The 18,856-nt window shown below is 45.8% G+C and overlaps 1 protein-coding gene across 13 annotated transcripts in view; it reads right to left on the bottom strand.

Moving 5' to 3' along the window:
• NAV3 (neuron navigator 3) overlaps nucleotides 1-18,856 on the bottom strand; it is a 1,131,823-nt gene that overhangs the window by 24,834 nt on the left and 1,088,133 nt on the right. For all 13 annotated transcript variants that reach the window (XM_073541506.1, XM_073541497.1, XM_073541495.1 and 10 more), the window contains 4 exons: nucleotides 16,321-16,392; nucleotides 15,701-15,897; nucleotides 1,334-1,452; nucleotides 610-810 (listed from right to left, as the gene is read on the bottom strand). In XM_073541506.1, coding sequence (XP_073397607.1) covers nucleotides 610-810; nucleotides 1,334-1,452; nucleotides 15,701-15,897; nucleotides 16,321-16,392 — 589 coding nt within the window. The remainder of the gene's footprint in view (nucleotides 1-609; nucleotides 811-1,333; nucleotides 1,453-15,700; nucleotides 15,898-16,320; nucleotides 16,393-18,856) is intronic.

Below are 18,856 nucleotides of genomic sequence, written 5' to 3'. Positions count from 1 at the left end.
TAATAGCAATTCACTACTTTTCTCAACATTTAGTCTAAAAATCATTCATAGGGTAACCTCTTTAGTTTTGGTAGTCTTCTAACAAGCAAAAATTGTAATTATTGCACAACCTGTTTAAAAATGGATTCTTTCATTATAATATAGATGTCATTTTTAGTTAATCAATTTCTCCATGCAGTGCAACTCAATAGAACTATTGTAAAAAAAATAAAATAAAACTTAAGGTTCCTCATCTTCATATGATAAGGCGTCTTTGTTTTTGCTGTTCTGGTATAGCTTCCATATTGCTACACCAAGTGCTTGCTAGTTCCAGGCTTGTGCAGGAAAGATCAAACTAGTTTCAAGTTATTGCTATTCTAATAGAAATTTTTCTTTGGATAAATAACGGTAACGGTAACTCAATGCTTTACATCGATAAATATCAACTCTTATTCAGCATTCCATTCAGAAAAAAAGCAAAAACTTAGAAAGATTTTCTATGAAATATTCTATATTATATTTTTTCAATTATTTTTCCCTCGTTCATTATTCTTTAGTTACAACACCAATTTTTCTAAAAAAAAACACGTCATTAAAAAGCATTTAGTGTGATGCTTTCAGGCAACCTACCAGTGGATCTCCATCTTTGTCACTCTCTGGCACATGCTTGGACGCTGTTCCCTCTTTGATGACATACCCATCATACCCTACATCTTCCGGTCGTAACAGAAGTAAGGCTGGACATTCATGCTGAGATGAACAAGAATTCCAAGGAAACGTGTCTGTTATCCACTTAGCTGGATCTTCCCAAGGGGCTCGCTTACCATACATCTGTAAATGCAATGCATATGTATATCACAGGTTCTTATAGTAAGCTATGAAATATTTTTCGATCAGTAGCTAATGTGCCCTAAATCAATTTATTACTTGCTCATTCTGAATTAAAAATGTGCATTTACACAGTGATACCATTGACATCAACATTGCAGAAATGTACTCACTCTTACCTTTGCTTGAATTTGATTAATAGCTTCAATTTCTCATGTAAAACATGCAAAGGTAAGGAAGGAATCATCTGTACAGTCTGCAATTAGTGCATAGTGTGAAATGGTGCCCAACCAAAGCATTATACTGTCCTAGTTTTCAAAAATGTACCTGAATCTATAAAAGCTTTTTGATACACTGTGGTCTCTCAAACATCTTGTAGATCAGTGAAATTCTGGATCCTGAGACCATCACGGATTGAGTTCAGCAGTAGTAGTGTTATCAGGACCAGCATCCCCACCAATCCAAAGGTATAATTAAGAACACAGTTAACTAAATTCACTGTTACTTTTGCAACTTGACTTTATACCTGAAGTCCTTCTCTCACTGCTTCTAGGAGATATGGTATGACAGAGTAATTCCAAAGGTCTGTATACCATATTTTGGACCCATCTACATCCATTGGGCAGGAAAGGAAAAGACGAGGACCTGTGAAAACAGACAAGTATTGATTAGTTTTAAAAGGCGATTTACATTTTTTGTACTTTAATTTAGTAAGAATATGCTATATAAAAAATGCCAAGCCCTGTGTCTAGGTGTCCCAAACAGTTTGAAGGGGGCTTCATCAGAGAAAAGAACTTTACTCCAGTCCTCTGCAGTACAATCCCTATACTTCCCACAGAATTATATTTTCTGATGAAGCCACCTTCATATTGTTTGTAATATCTGATCGAATTGTTGTTGGGAGAAGAGAAGGTGGCTCTACCAGGAGACGTGTGTCAAGACATGTCCTCATTATATCTGAAACAGAACCTGTCAAAGACTGAACTCCTTGTGTTTCCTCCCTCTACTAATGTACCTATACCCGACATTGCCATTTCTGTGTGTGGTTCCACTATTACTCCCCAGCAACATGCCCGCTGTCTTGGGGTCATACTTGACTCCGAGCTTTCCTTTGCCCCCCACATTCGATCACTGGCTCGCTCTTGTCATCTGCACCTCAAAAATATTTCTAGAATTTGACCTTTTCTTACTTTTGACTCTGCAAAAACTCTTACTGTTTCTCTTATTCATTCTCGTCTCGACTATTGTAACTCTCTTCTAATCGGTCTCCCTCTTACCAAACTCTCCCCTCTCCAATCTGTCTTGAATGCTGCAGCCAGGATCATATTCCTCACCAATCGTTACACCGATGCCTCTACCTTGTGCCAGTCATTACACTGGCTACCTATCCACTCCAGAATTCAGTATAAACTTATTACCCTCACCCACAAAGCCCTCCATAGCTCAGCATCACCCTACATCTCCTCCCTTGTTTCAGTATACCACCCTACCCGCGCCCTCCGTTCTGCTGATGACCTGAGGTTAGCATCCTCAATAATCAGAACCTCCCACTCCCGTCTCCAAGACTTTACACGTGTTGCGCCAATTCTTTGGAATGCACTTCCCAGGTCAATACGATTAGTCCCCAATCACCACAATTTTAAGCATGCCCTGAAAACGCATTTATTCAGACTGGCCTACTGCCTCAACACATTAATCTAATCTATCCCTGTGTGGCACAGCCAAAAGTTTTACCATAACCAGGTTCCCCGCATCATGTTCCCACATGCTTTATGCATCCATTAGCCCTCTGTGTCTGTACTGTTACACACTTAACATTATGGCTGGTCCATACAATCAGAGCAACTGTTACCACCCACCTTTCGTGTCTATCTCTTTCCTCATAGACTGTAAGCTTGCGAGCAGGGCCCTCATTCCTCTTGGTATTTGTTATAATATATGTGATTATTGTTATGCTGTAATGTCTATTGTCTGTACAAATCCCCTCTGAAATGTAAAGTGCTGCGGAATATGTCGGCGTTATAGAAATAAAATTTATTATTAAGACAACAGTAATGCATTAGACATGTGGGTACTTTTTATTCAAGGCAATGGAATCACTCATAATTTTGCCTAAGAACACTGCCATAAATAAAGAATGGGATCTAAACATCCTCCAAGGACAACATCTCCCTATGATGAAGGAGCAAATAGGTTTGGAATAATGTTTTTTCCAGCATGAGGGAGCATCATCTTACAAGGCAAAAGTGATAACCAAGTGGCTCAGTGAGTAAAACATTGATATTTTTGGACCAAAGCTAGGGAAACATGGTGGCTCAGTGGTTAGCACTGCAGCCTTGCAGCACTGGAGTCCTGGGTTCGAATCCCACCAAGGACAACATCTGCAAGGAGTTTGCATGTTCTCCCCGTGTTTGCGTGGGTTTCCTCTGGGTACTCCGGTTTCCTCCCACATTCCCAACACATACTGGGACACATATAGGGAATTTAGATTGTGAGCCCCATCGAGGACAGTGATGATAATGTGTGCAAACTGTAAAGCGCTGCGGAATATGTTAGTGCTATATAAGAAAATAAATTAAAAAAATAAAACACCATACCTCACTGTGAACCTATGTTCAATTCTCAAAACTAGGTGGACAAACTAAAACACAGAAATTGTGATACAATCCAAGTACTGATTAGACAAGAATAAAAACACCATACCTCACTGTGAACCTATGTTCAATTCTCAAAACTAGGTGGACAAACTAAAACACAGAAATTGTGATACAATCCAAGTACTGATTAGACAAGAATAGGTCCCTGTGTCATCCACTTAGGCTCCCTAGTATCATGCTAGGGAAGGTCAGAGAGGCCCAGTGCCTGCACACTGAGCGTGATGCCTGAAGGGCAGTGGCCGTAACTCGTATCGGCCAAACCTGGTAACACGTTCCCTTTAAATTAATATTTTGGGTGCAATTTTTTTTTCATATCACAATCTGTATAGAAAAAAAATAAAAATCGTGCAATTTTTACTCTGGCCACTGAGGCTTTTTATATTCTAAAGCCCCTGTTACACACTGCGATATCGCTAGCAATATCGCTGTAAAGTCACCGATTTTGTGACGTTGCAGCGATATTGCTAGCAATATCGCTGCATGTGATACTTACCTCCGACCCACTCCCCCGCTGCTCATCGTTGGTCGTGCGAGAAGGTCCTGGATCATTTCTCGTTGGCCACCTCCTGCTGCGCTTCCTGTGGCGCCGACGAGCGAGGCATGGACGCAGGCGGGAGGACGTCAGGATCGCCGCGTCTGACAGGTAAGTAGCGACCCCCGACCCCTGCGATGTCGCTGGTGAGATCTGCCTGTGTGGCAGCTCACTAGCGATCACTTAGCGATGCATCAGAGATCCATATCGTTGTCGGGTCTCTGGTACATCGCTATGTGTAACGGTACCCTTACTACCTCTTGTTTTAGACAACAGCATATGTACAATAGTCTTAATGAACAAACTCTGAACCTAACCTTTGTATTGAAGTATCTAATAAGCCTGGACAAAGGTCGTTATGAAAGAAGGGGGAAGCGGGGTCAAATTTGACATTACCTATTGTGAATGGTTTATCCTGTGTTATCAGCTGTGTATAGAGGTGTTATCTGTCTTTACAATTCTGCCTGTGCTGATGAGGAGCCTGCTGAAAACTCTTCCTGGTAAGTATGAGTCTAAAATAGCCCTAAATAACTGAAAATTGTAAGACTGCCAATTTTGTTTATTTTTGTTTATAAAGATTGTGATATGAAAAAATCACTACATTTTTCCAGAAATACTGTACATGTAAGCCTAAAGCCTGTTTTAAACAATAGGTCCTTTTCTGATGATAGTTTCTCATTAAGTTGACAGGTTGAGAAAATTCCTTCATGGCTAAGAATATGTAACTGAGTAACACTAGGCTTTCTACTCTTGAAAATGTATGCTGATGTGACCCTCACAGTGTAAAGAATCTGAGTAAAATACACGGCAGAAAGCTAGTGACCTTGCTTTCAGAAGTGTAAACACAATAAAAAAACACTTAAAAGAAATAATTGTTTAAAATCCAAAGTCCAGTGACTTGCAGCCAGGAGAGATCATATACTCAAACCTTGAAATTGATTGTTTTGACTGGATGATTACGGTAATAGATCAGTGTGGAGCAGTAGATGCAGCTTATCTAGATTTCAGCAACCTTCCATGTGTCTGACATAAAAGATTGAACAAGTTCCAGCGTTTCAGATTGGATTGTAAGGTGGTTGAACAGATAAGGACAGATAAGGGGATAAGAAACAGAACGCAAAGTATACGGAGCTCCTAAGACAAAATGAAGACGGTCTTATTAAAAAACAAAATAAAGTTGCTGCAACGTTTTTAATGCTGACTAGTGTTGAGCATTCCAATACCCCAAGTATCGGGTATCGGCCGATATTAGCTGTATCGGAATTCCGATACTTAGTTCCGATACTTTTTTCATATCGAATACCGGAATCGGAAGTTCCCATAATGCTAGGAGCCCGCTCGATTTGATTCAGCCAATGGGGATCCTCAGAAGTGTGGGCATATCCTGTTAGGCATGTAGGCATGTTAACTACTGGCATGGCTGTGATTGGCTGCTGAAATGATGTCATGATGCACTATAAAAAGCGCTGCAGCCGCCATTTCTGGTCACTCTGCTGTGAATTCAGTTAGGGACAGGCTGCTGTTGAAGACTGTGAGGGACAGTTAGAAATAGCGATTCCACAAAACATATAGTGCTTAACCCAGGCTACATAAACCACCACTGTAGCTTGCTTTTCCCTAGCAGCGCTGTTTTCACAGCTGTCTGCAAGGGCTGTGTCAGTGCAGACCCACGCTGTGTAGTGTGTCCTGCAGGCACGTCTGCTTGTAGGCCGGCCAGCGTGTGTCTCTGCCTCATACACATTTTTCTTTTATTGCTGCTTTTTTTTTCTCCTGTATAGTGTGCTTCCATACGTATCCATATACGTTGGTTGCAAACACTAAAGGAGTGGACAGCGGAGCCTTTCAGCAGCCTTTCAGTGCTATAGCCCATTTCTCTGCACTGTTTTTGGCTGTTTGATAGGTCTCTCTGTGTGTGAGTGCAGCTCACGTTGCAGTGTGTTCTACAGCCACCGCTAGCTGTAGTCCGCTCAGCGTGCGTCACTGCCTCATACATAGTCCTTTTTTTGCAGCTAATTTAGCCAGATTTTTGCTCCTATATTAGTGTGCTTCCAACCGCATCCATTGTCATTGGTTGGTTGCAAACACTATATAGGATTAGATAGAGGAGCCTTTTTGCTGACTTGTGCCCTTCAGGGCCAGCCAGGCTAGTATCACCCTATTTTTTGGAGCCTCATCAATTGCATTGTAGGTTAGCTTCCTGCATTGTAATCGCTCCAAAAAGTTTGTGATACTATAGCTTTCAAACTTTGGTCACATCCTTTCCTTTCCCCCCACCCAAAAAAAAGGAAATAAAGTTCACCAAACACTCCACTTTACAGTTGTCTAGGCCACATTAGATCATATTAAAGTGTAGTACACACACTCTTAGCCAAATTAGTGTTTCTTATACTGGTTAGCAGGTGTTCAGGAATAAGAACACTAAGCCACCCTTTTTTACTTTTCTGCCTATCTTTATCAGTCTACCAAGATGAAGAAGGCAGGGCGTAAGGCACGTGGTCGTGGCCGTGGAGTTTCAGCAGGGAGAGGACGGGGGGATTCAGCAGGGAGAGGACGTGGGGATTCGGTATCTGCTGCGGCCACCAGTGACCCGGCATCCCCCACTTTTACCAGGCAACAGTCCTTCATGCGCAGCTTTGTAGGACCTCGCCGTACCCCACTGCTGCGTGACGAACAAATTGAAGCCGTTGTCGGATGGATGGCAGCTAACGCATCCACTTCAATGACTTCCGCATCCTCCCAAGGCCAGAGCACTGAAGAGCAACCATCTGTCTCTTCACCACCTGCCAAATTGCCCAGGCAGTCTGAGAGCCCTGGACAGGAGCCATCTCAATCTTTACTTCTGTTCTCAGAATCTGTTGGCTTGGAAAGAGGTGGCCAGCCAAGCAGCATTCTAGAGCGTGAAGAAGAGGGAGTATGCAGTGATGCGCAACTACTTTGTCCCTCTGAATCTGAAGAGGTGGGTGGGCCAGTGCCTATGGTCAGCACACCTCAGTATGCATCAGATGATGATGAGACTCAGTTGCCAATTTCTGGTGCGTACGGTGCTGGCGAGACAACCCAGGACCAGCCGGTGCTTGAAGAGGGGAGTGGAGATGATGAGGTCCTTGACCCATCATGGCGTCAGCCACAGGAAGGTGGTGGGAGCAGCTCTGAGGAAGAGATTCCCCGAACGGCCAAAAGAGGAGGGAGAGGGCGGGGGCAGACTTGGTTGCCTGTAGCCTCCACTTTGGCACCCGTGAGGAGCAATACTCTTCCAAAACACAAAACGGGCGCTCCCAGGACTTGCAGTGCGTGGTCTTTTTTTGACACAGTTGCAGATGACATTTGCTTTGTCAAATGCAAGCTGTGTCATCAGAAAGTGAAACGAGGGAAAAATGTGACCAACCTCAATACCACAAATATGTGGAAACATGTGCGTACCAAGCACGAGGTGGAGTTACACAGACACACTGAAGATGTAGGCCAACCTTCAGCAGCACCTACCACCTCTTCAGCTCGTGTTGGGGCCTCTTCCTCCAGCTCACACACAGCTGGTTCGGCTTCCTCACTGGAACGCCATGGAAGAACCACTGCCACTGTTGTCCAGAGACCCAGTGAAATTCCACCCACTGAACCACATTCGCAGTCATCAGCACACTCCCAGGCCACTCACCAGCAATCGGTAGCACAGGCATGGGAGAAAAAGCGGCCATACTCAGCAAAACATCCCCGAGCACTGGCTCTGAATGCCGGCATTGCCAAACTACTGGCCCTTGAGATGCTGTCATTCAGGCTGGTGGAGACTGACACCTTCCGGAACTTTATGTCATTGGCAGTTCCACAATACAATGTGCCCAGCCGCTTTTATTTCAGCAGGCAAGCTGTCCCTGCCCTGCAAAAGCATGTGGAGGGAAAAATTAAAAATGCGCTACTAAATGCTGTCAGTAGCAAGGTCCACCTGACCACCGATGCGTGGACCAGTAGCCATGGACAGGGACGATACCTTTCCCTCACTGCCCATTGGGTCAATGTTGTGGAGCCGGGTACAGATCTGGAGAGTGGCTCTGTACGTATTCTGCCAACTCCAAGGATTGCAGGAATGCAGTCTGTACATATTGAGTCCTCCTCCTACTCTAGTTCCTTGGAATCAGCACTGCGTGAGCCTGTTAGGCCAGATATGAGCACAGATGTGGTCAAACGTCAACAGGCCGTCCTTAAATTAATTTCTTTGGGGAATCGGAGCCACACAGCACAGGAGCTCAGGAATGCCATCAAGCAGGAGAGCGATGTGTGGTTTGTGCCAGCGAATCTCCAGCCAGGTTTGGTAGTGAGTGACAATGGCCGAAATCTAGTGGCAGCTCTGGGCCTAGGCAACCTCACTCACATACCATGTCTGGCACACGTGCTCATTTTGGTCGTGCAGAGCTTTCTGAGGGACTATCCGGATCTTGATGCACTGCTGCACAAGGTTCGCCTAGAGTGTGCTCACTTGCGGCGTTCCAGCATGGCAAGATCGCGCATTGCATCTCTGCAACGCCGATTCCGCCTGCCAGAACATCGCATCATATGTGACCTCCCCACCAGGTGGAATTCAACGTTACATATGTTGGAGCGGTTGTGTGAGCAGCAGGCAGCAGTAATGGAGTACCAGCTGCATCAGGCGCAAACAAGTCGCACTGTGCGCCGGACACACTTCACCACCACTGAGTGGGCCACTATGAGGGACATCTGCCTAGTTTTGCGTGCCTTCGATGATTCCACGCGGATGGCCAGTGCAGATGATGCACTAATCAGCATGACTGTCCCCCTCATCTGTCTGCTTCAAAAAACCTTACAAGCACTAAGTGAGGAGGTTTTTGAAGAGGTCGAGGATGAGCAGTCAGAAATGCCATCTGCTTCTGGCAAGTCTGCGCAACGTGCTTCCACACAAAGGCCCAGGCAGGGGACACTTAGTGAGGAGGATGACGAGGAGTCAATGGAGGAGGAGGAACACATCTCTCCAGAGGAGGGAGGTACACAAGGCTCTAGTAGTCAGTGTGTACAGCGAGGGTGGGATGATGCTGAGCAGGCAGAGATGCTGCCTCAAGCTGGGGACAGCGTTTCCGGTCCAGTTGGCAGTCTGCAGCACATGGTTGATTTCATGCTGCAGTGCTTGTTAAATGACCGCCGCATCGCCAACATTCTCCACACGGCTGATTATTGGGTGTACACCCTCCTAGATCCTCGCTACTGGGACAACTTACAAAGCCTCATACCACAGTTGAACCGGGAGCAAAAAATGCGGGAGTACCAAGAAACACTTGTGCAGGCCATCATGTTCTCCATTCCCCCCACAAGTGTTGCTGGTAGTGCTTTTCAAAGCAGCCATGTGGGTAGAGGCAGTGGAGGAAGCTCTGCACAAAGAGGTAGCAGAGGCAGTGCCGCAGGACAAGGCAAGGCCAGTATGGCCCAAATGTGGAAAAGTTTTGTGGGACCGCCACAAACGGCTAAACCATCACAGACGGCTCCAGTCAGCAGGAGGCAACGTTTCCGTCAGATGGTGACAGACTACTTGTCGTGCCCTGTTAGTGTTCTCCCAGACGGCTCTTCCCCGTTCAAGTATTAGGTCTCTAAGCTGGATACATGGCCAGAGCTTAGCCAGTATGCATTGGAGGTGCTGGCTTGCCCTGCTGCCAGTGTATTATCGGAACGTGTCTTTAGTGCTGCAGGTGGTGTGGTAACAGACCGTCGCACACGACTATCCGCCGATAATGTTGACCGGCTTACTTTTGTGAAAATGAACAAGGCCTGGATCTCACCTGAATTTGCCAGTCCTCTTCCAGAATAAATAATTGGCTGGCAACAGGATCCAGGTCTCCTGTTGTGTTCATGTTTCTATGACCTGAACTTTATTTCCTGGGCTACAGCAACGCCCGTTGTTGCTCAGAAGTGCTGTCCGCACAGAAAAAACACTCACTCATGTGTAAGTGGGGTTCGGTAATGTCAGCTGATCCCCTGCTGTGTGTACGGCAAACTCTCCTGCTGCCTACAACTTCTGACTACCTCTGATTTAATATGTTCTCTGATTTGCCCTCTGTCTCCACTCTGTTTTGAGTATTTCCTCCGGCCTACAACACCGCCTGTTTCTGCTCTCAAGTGCCGTCTGCACAATCCACACTTGTTCCTGTGGTACCTGGGTCCTGTAACATCTACTCATCTCCAGAGTTGAGCACGGCAATGTCTCCTGTTTTGTCTACATTCCCACTACTTGTAGTGGAAATGTGGACAGAGCAGGAGACATTGCCTGACTCACCTCTAGGGAGAAACTGCTGTTACAGAACCCCAGTAACACAGGAACAAGTGTGGGTTGTGCAGACGGCATTTCAGAGCAGCAACTGGCGTGGTTGGAAGCCAGAGGAAATACTCGAAACAGAGTGAAGACAGAGGCCTAATTGGAGTACGTTGACAGTTAGTAGTAGTCTAGAAACAATCGCAAACTGCCACCAAGTAGGCCTCGGCCTACTACCTGATTTTCCCTGGGCTCCGACACCGCCAGTTGGTGCTCAGAAGTGCTGTCCGCACAGACAAAACACTCGCTCATGTGTAAGTGGGGTTCGGTAACGTCAGCTGATCCCCTGCTGTGTGTATGGCAAAGTGTTCTGCTCCCTCCACAGTCTAACAACCTCAGATTTACACCTGGCTCCAAGTAGGCCTCGGCCTACTACCTGATTTTCCCTGGGCTCCGACAACGCCCGTTGTTGCTCATAAGTGCTGTCCGCACAGACAAAACACTCGCTCATGTGTAAGTGGGGTTCGATAACGTCAGCTGATCCCCTGCTGTGTGTACGGCAAACTCTCCTGCTGCCTACAACTTCTGACTACCTCTGATTTAATATGTTCTCTGATTTGCCCTCTGTCTCCACTCTGTTTTGAGTATTTCCTCCGGCCTACAACACCGCCTGTTTCTGCTCTCAAGTGCCGTCTGCACAATCCACACTTGTTCCTGTGGTACCTGGGTCCTGTAACATCTGCTCATCTCCAGAGTTGAGCACGGCAATGTCTCCTGCTTTGTCTACATTCCCACTACTTGTAGTGGAAATGTGGACAGAGCAGGAGACATTGCCTGACTCACCTCTAGGGAGAAGCTGCTGTTACAGAACCCCAGTAACACAGGAACAAGTGTGGGTTGTGCAGACGGCATTTCAGAGCAGCAACTGGCGTGGTTGGAAGCCAGAGGAAATACTCGAAACAGAGAGAAGACAGAGGCCTAATTGGAGTACATTGACAGTTAGTAGTAGTCTAGAAACAATCGCAAACTGCCACCAAGTAGGCCTCGGCCTACTACCTGATTTTCCCTGGGCTCCGACAACGCCCGTTGGTGCTCAGAAGTGCTGTCCGCACAGACAAAACACTCGCTCATGTGTAAGTGGGGTTCGGTAATGTCAGCTGATCCCCTGCTGTGTGTATGGCAAAGTGTCCTGCTCCCTCCACAGTCAAACAACCTCAGATTTACACCTGGCTCCAAGTAGGCCTCGGCCTACTACCTGATTTTCCCTGGGCTCCAACAACGCCCGTTGGTGCTCAGAAGTGCTGTCCGCACAGACAAAACACTCGCTCATGTGTAAGTGGGGTTCGATAACGTCAGCTGATCCCCTGCTGTGTGTACGGCAAACTCTCCTGCTGCCTACAACTTCTGACTACCTCTGATTTAATATGTTCTCTGATTTGCCCTCTGTCTCCACTCTGTTTTGAGTATTTCCTCCGGCCTACAACACCGCCTGTTTCTGCTCTCAAGTGCCGTCTGCACAATCCACACTTGTTCCTGTGGTACCTGGGTCCTGTAACATCTGCTCATCTCCAGAGTTGAGCACGGCAATGTCTCCTGCTTTGTCTACATTCCCACTACTTGTAGTGGAAATGTGGACAGAGCAGGAGACATTGCCTGACTCACCTCTAGGGAGAAGCTGCTGTTACAGAACCCCAGTAACACAGGAACAAGTGTGGGTTGTGCAGACGGCATTTCAGAGCAGCAACTGGCGTGGTTGGAAGCCAGAGGAAATACTCGAAACAGAGAGAAGACAGAGGCCTAATTGGAGTACATTGACAGTTAGTAGTAGTCTAGAAACAATCGCAAACTGCCACCAAGTAGGCCTCGGCCTACTACCTGATTTTCCCTGGGCTCCGACAACGCCCGTTGGTGCTCAGAAGTGCTGTCCGCACAGACAAAACACTCGCTCATGTGTAAGTGGGGTTCGGTAATGTCAGCTGATCCCCTGCTGTGTGTATGGCAAAGTGTCCTGCTCCCTCCACAGTCAAACAACCTCAGATTTACACCTGGCTCCAAGTAGGCCTCGGCCTACTACCTGATTTTCCCTGGGCTCCAACAACGCCCGTTGGTGCTCAGAAGTGCTGTCCGCACAGACAAAACACTCGCTCATGTGTAAGTGGGGTTCGGTAACTTCAGCTGATCCCCTGCTGTGTGTATGGCAAAGTGTCCTGCTCCCTCCACAGTCAAACAACCTCAGATTTACACCTGGCTCCAAGTAGGCCTCGGCCTACTACTTGATTTTCCCTGGGCTCCGACAACGCCAGTTGGTGCTCGGAAGTGCTGTCCACACAGAAAAACACTCGTTCATGTGAAAGTGGGGTTCGGTAACGTCAGCTGATCCCCTGCTGTGTGGAGGGCAAACTGCTGCTGCCTCCAAATTTTAGCTACTTCAGATTTAAACGTTCTCTGATTTGGCCTCTGTCTCCACTCTGTCTCTAGTATTTCCCCTGACCTCCAACACCGCCAGTTCCTGCTCACAGTTGCCGTCCACGCATTCCACACGTGTTCCTGTGTTACTGGGGTTCTGTTACGTCAGCAGATCCCCCAATGTGTGTCCGCCACTGTCTCCTGCGCTGTCCACCTTCCCACTGCAAGCGGTGGGAATGTGGACAGAGCAGGAGACATTGGCAGACAAACATCAGGGGATCTGCTGACATTACAGAACACCAGTAACACAGGAACACGTGTTGATTGGGCAGACAGCTACTGTACGCATAAACTGGCGGTGTTGGTAGTCACGTGAAATCCTGGAAACAGAGTGGAGACAGATGCCTAATTGGAGCACGTTGACAGTCTGTTGTAGCCTACAAACAATCTAAAACTACCACCAAGTAGGCCTCGGCCTACACCATGATTGTCCCTGGGCTCCAACAACGCCAGTTGGTGCTCGGCAGTGTCTTTGGCACGGGGACTCCCTGTTGCCCAGCCTGGTTCCAGCATGCCTGCTGTTTCCGGGTAGTGTCAAGGTCACTATGCCACCAATCCGTTGTCCTGTTGTCTTGCGGCCAGGTTAGCCGACTCTACGGTGCCTGCAGTTTAGGTGACTCCTATGTGGGCTGCGGGAACTGGAACTGAAGGCTGGATCCGTAGTGCCAATGGGACATGGACCCCCTGTAGGACTGTGGGTTTCGGTAACTGCGGCCGGCTTGCGGCCTGGCTACTTTGCTTTCAATGGGTACCTTCTGCTACCCACCCGGGTTCCAGCACTGTCTGCTGGTTCTCGCCAGAGCCTTTTGCCTAGGTGCCTCCATCTCGGTATCCGAGGTCCAGCACCGTCAGCTGGTCCTTGGTAGTGCTTTCTAGCACAGGCACCTCCTGCCTAGTAACCGTGGTCCAGCACCGTCAGCTGTTCCTCGGTAGTGCCATTGGCTCTTGTAGCTTTTGCTACCCATCTGGGTTCCAGCACCGTCACCTGGTTCTCGGCAGTGTCTTTGGCACGGGGACTCCCTGTTGCCCAGCCTGGTTCCAGCACGCCTGCTGTTTCCGGGTAGTGTCAAGGTCACTATGCCACCAATCCGTTGTCCTGTCGTCTTGCGGCCGGGTTAGCCGACTCTACGGTGCCTGCAGTTTAGGTGACTCCTATGTGGGCTGCAGGAACTGGCACTGAAGGCTGGATCCGTAGTGCCAATGGGACATGGACCCCCTGTAGGACTGCGGGTTTCGGTAACTGCGGCCGGCTTGCGGCCTGGCTACTTTGCTTTCAATGGGTACCTTCTGCTACCCACCCGGGTTCCAGCACTGTCTGCTGGTTCTCGCCAGAGCCTTTGGCCTAGGTGCCTCCATCTCGGTATCCGAGGTCCAGCACCGTCAGCCTTGGTAGTGCTTTCTAGCACAGGTACCTCCTGCCTAGTAACCGTGGTCCAGCACCGTCAGCTGTTCCTCGGTAGTGCCATTGGCTCTTGTAGCTTTTGCTACCCATCTGGGTTCCAGCACCGTCACCTGGTTCTCGGCAGTGTCTTTGGCACGGGGACTCCCTGTTGCCCAGCCTGGTTCCAGCACGCCTGCTGTTTCCGGGTAGTGTCAAGGTCACTATGCCACCAATCCGTTGTCCTGTCGTCTTGCGGCCGGGTTAGCCGACTCTACGGTGCCTGCAGTTTAGGTGACTCCTATGTGGGCTGCGGGAACTGGCACTGAAGGCTGGATCCGTAGTGCCAATGGGACATGGACCCCCTGTAGGACTGCGGGTTTCGGTAACTGCGGCCGGCTTGCGGCCTGGCTACTTTGCTTTCAATGGGTACCTTCTGCTACCCACCCGGGTTCCAGCACTGTCTGCTGGTTCTCGCCAGAGCCTTTGGCCTAGGTGCCTCCATCTCGGTATCCGAGGTCCAGCACCGTCAGCTGGTCCTTGGTAGTGCTTTCTAGCACAGGTACCTCCTGCCTAGTAACCGTGGTCCAGCACCGTCAGCTGTTCCTCGGTAGTGCCATTGGCTCTTGTAGCTTTTGCTACCCATCTGGGTTCCAGCACCGTCACCTGGTTCTCGGCAGTGTCTTTGGCACGGGGACTCCCTGTTGCCCAGCCTGGTTCCAGCACGCCTGCTGTTTCCGGGTAGTGTCAAGGTCACTATGCCACCAATCCGTTGTCCTGTCGTCTTGCGGCCGGGTTAGCCGACTCTACGGTGCCTGCAGTTGTTTTCCATCCAGCTCAGCCATTTTCTGGCTCTATAAAGCAAGAGCTGTCAATCAAAGGGCAGTGGAGGTAGAGAGAAAACATGTAGGCGGGAAGGCATTGAACTGTTTGGCCATGCCAAGGGTGCACCGCGTGCCTGTACTTGGGTTGAAAAGTCATTTTGTGCTGGCAGGCTACATTTAAAGTGTTATCCCCAAGATGGTACGTTATTGGCTTTTGATATCATAGGGTTAACTTGCTGTTCACATGGGGTCCAAACTATTGGACCCCTGCAATCCCAAAATCATGACTTAATCATAATTAAGTGATCACCCTTCTTATAGAAGGGGTTAACTTAATAGTTTTGAAATAATGATTTAATGGTGTCACAGGATTCTGAACACAAGCATTTAAGGTAGAAAAACTCTGTTAAACTTAAACCTGTATAATAATTTATTTTTAACATTGCGCCAATACGTAACTTTGCCTTTAACCGTCTCTTTGAATGTTCTAAAGAGTTTCAGTGAAAATGAACTTGGTAACTAAGTACATGGTGATTCTAAATACAATATTATTTAGATTCAGCCTCCTAATGACAGTATCTTTACAGGGTTGTATATGGCCAACCATGTCTTACTTGTCCCATTATAAAACAGTGAGATCAAGACTGGACAACAAGGCATGTTTGTTCATGTATGTCTCATTTTCTTTGGTTGTATGCAGCACGAAAACCTATCATTTAGCAAAATAACATATTACATGCAATGTACTGGGCTTGGCATAAACGTGTGATCTTCAGTGAAGTTTATTACCAATTGTGACATCAGAAGAACTGTGTGTCTCCAGGAAGCTGTTGAGATGGTGCCATGCCTTAGGAATCCATTCAATTATCTTTATGAGATCGTTGTTCCTTAAACTTTTTTCTATTTCCATTTCAATAAGCTTCCTTCTCAAGTATCTTCCAAGAAAACCTTTAACTGGATCCATGTGGTTAGCACATAGCACCCACCTAAAAAAAAAGAATTTGATTTATATATGGACAACATCTGCAAGGAGTTTGTATGTTTTCCCCGTGTTTGTGTGGGTTTCCTCCGGGTACTCCGGTTTCCTCCCACATTCCAAAGACATACTGATAGGGAATTTAGATTGTGAGCCCCATCGGGGACAGTGCCAATAATGTCTGTAAAGCACTATGGAATTAATGGCGCTATATAAATGAGTACAATAAATAAATATAAAAAACTTGACCAAACAACAAATTCAACATCACTAATTGCATATTCCTAGAACTGACATTTAAATCACAATTTTTTAAAAGCATTCCATGTTCTTCCTTCATAACAACAAATGGGTAATTTCATTTTTTTACATGACAAAGTAGTTTCACAAATATTTGTTACAAACATTATTATATTAAACACAACAAAATTACCTGAAATTGTGGTGTAATTCTAAATTTGGAGATGATAAAATACTTTGGTTCATTGTTCCAATAATGTATGGGCTGGAAAACAAAACAAGGAGAATGAAAAAATGAATTTGCACATATAAAAAATACAGAATGAATGAGCCTGAATACTATTCAATACATTTTTACATGAATTAAGGCTTGTGTCTGTTAAGGGGCTATCTGACTGTGTACTTCAGAATCTAGCCAGCCCCCTTTCTCTTTCCATGAAAGGCCATCACGGGGAAGGGAGCTGGCCTAGCTATTACAATATGTAGTCATCATTACCCCAAATCACACACAGCATTAATGATTAGAGATGAGCGAATTTGTTCGGATTTTGTCCCCAAATCTGATTTTGACATATTCAAGCCAAATTCGAATGATATCTGTCTTTTGATCGGTTCTGAACATATTTGGTCATTTTGACTCTGATGATGCTCGGCTGTGTTCGACGAATATTACAAAAACAATATTCGATTCCAATCATATTCGGAACCGAATCCGAACAAATTCGCTCATCTCTATTAATGATAAGCTGACACAGGAAGCCCTCTTCAGTCCCAAAATGAGTATGTGAACACTGCAGCCAATTACTGGCCATAGCAGTGATCTGTACAGCCAGTGTTGAGACATCACCACTAGAGCAGGAGAAACGGAGACCAGCAGAGGTGCAGAAGTATCCAAACCAGAGCAGCAGGGGATAGGTAAAGTTAGTATGTCATCTTTTGCTATTTTACAACTTTGTAGGTATTTTTCGTTTTTGCATGGCTAGACAACTCCTTACAAGATAAACGCAGAGCAGCAATCATCTGTCTTCTCCTGGGAACTATAGCGAACAGCTAATTTTTCCACAAGAAATAGTAACCAAGCATAAATTTGCCATTGACCTCACAGGTGCAGAGAAAACTAGAGATGCAAAATAAACCTATACAAATTTGGTCAGATATAGTTTCATTTAGGAGATCCCATAAAAAGAACATATAATGGAAGGTGGCAATAAAGGGACAGGATTTGTGAGCCATTCCAGGAGAGTGTTCTCTAACTTTGCAACTTTCTTACATTTTTATATGTTTATCTATCTATCTATCTTACATTTTATGTATTTATCAATATGTCCACTTGTCCTGTTCTGCCCTTTTTATATTAGAGATCTAATATTACACTAAAAAACATTTTGTTTAGCAGATCACTTATATTTCATTGGACCTGCAGAAGATCTCCAATATACCTGCTACATTTTAGGCTGCATTTATGAAAGGAACCTTAAAAAAATGACAATATACAGCTTTTATTTAAGACTAATGCAACTTGTGTAAAATAAATATACGAACAGGTAGTACTGGTGTATGATAAAAGATACAGGAAAGATATATATAAAAGGTATACATGTTCATGCACTCTAGAGCCATTTTTCATTTCTAAAGCTGAACAAGTAAAGAAAAACCCTCATAAACAATCATCCTGACATGAATGGATTCTACAGTATATTGCAAAATAAAACAATATTTAGAAGCTGAACATCACAAAATATTAATATCTAGTCCCATCGTATATAATTAGTGGTATCTATCATACTCACACTACAGAGATACCAATATGGGAGATAGTATGATAAATTGCTACCGGAAGAAAATCAGCAACTGGGCTATTAGGAACTGATCATTGATTACAATGCATAGTCTTCCATATATGTGGTTCATTTTTGTCTTTCTACCTATTTTTTGCCCTTTCTTTTCTCTATCTTACAATTGTGGTTCTAGAATCTGTAGGTAAACCAGCCTTCACTTAAATGTTTCAATACCAGATATATTCTAGGAACATTCTTTGGAGGAAACACAATAGCACCAAGTTTAATGATCAGAACTGCTGGAGTAAGGCATGAAAAATTAATTTGGAGGTCTCTTAATGAATTTATCACACCTTACAATTGGTGTGTGCCTCTGAAAGCCACCGTAAGAATAATATTATTCCAGTCAGATACTTGAACACATTTCTGATGAAATTAAGGGTTTTGTCAACTATTTAGTAGACACCTTCTCAACCGCTGTTTCCTTCCTCTCCCAGTGAAATAATAAGACTTATACTCACTTCCTGTGGCATCAGCATTCCAGATTCACTCTACTTTTGACAAATCAAGACATCTGTAGGAAATGAGAGAACCGATGCAGCTCTCACTTCCTCCAGATGTGAAGTACATCAGTAGAAGAGGAGAGTGAAGCTGGCACTGAATGGCTGCAGGGATTGCGTGGCATAACAATGTTACACAAGCCCCTGGAGAGCCATTGCTGACATCACTGGAATGACACCAGCAACGTAGGGATTGAGAAAGGGTTAATAAAGGAAAGGTGAAAGCCAGCTCATCTCATGCGGTATCTTGGATTGCAGAGCACGGAAATTTGTCCTGACTTGACAACTAAATCCAGTGAAAGAGGATGCACCTCTTCATCAAATATCTTTCTTGCCTCCACTTTTCCCTCTATCTTGAAGTTGTGTTTATAGGCTATGTCCCCACAGTCAG

Source organism: Dendrobates tinctorius, unplaced genomic scaffold (genome assembly GCF_039654945.1).
Source record: "Dendrobates tinctorius isolate UK_male_01 unplaced genomic scaffold, ASM3965494v1 ptg000122l, whole genome shotgun sequence".
NCBI lineage: Eukaryota > Metazoa > Chordata > Amphibia > Anura > Dendrobatidae > Dendrobates > Dendrobates tinctorius.
The sequence above is the reverse complement of the archived record's forward strand: the minus strand, read 5'-3'. Positions and strand labels throughout refer to the sequence as shown.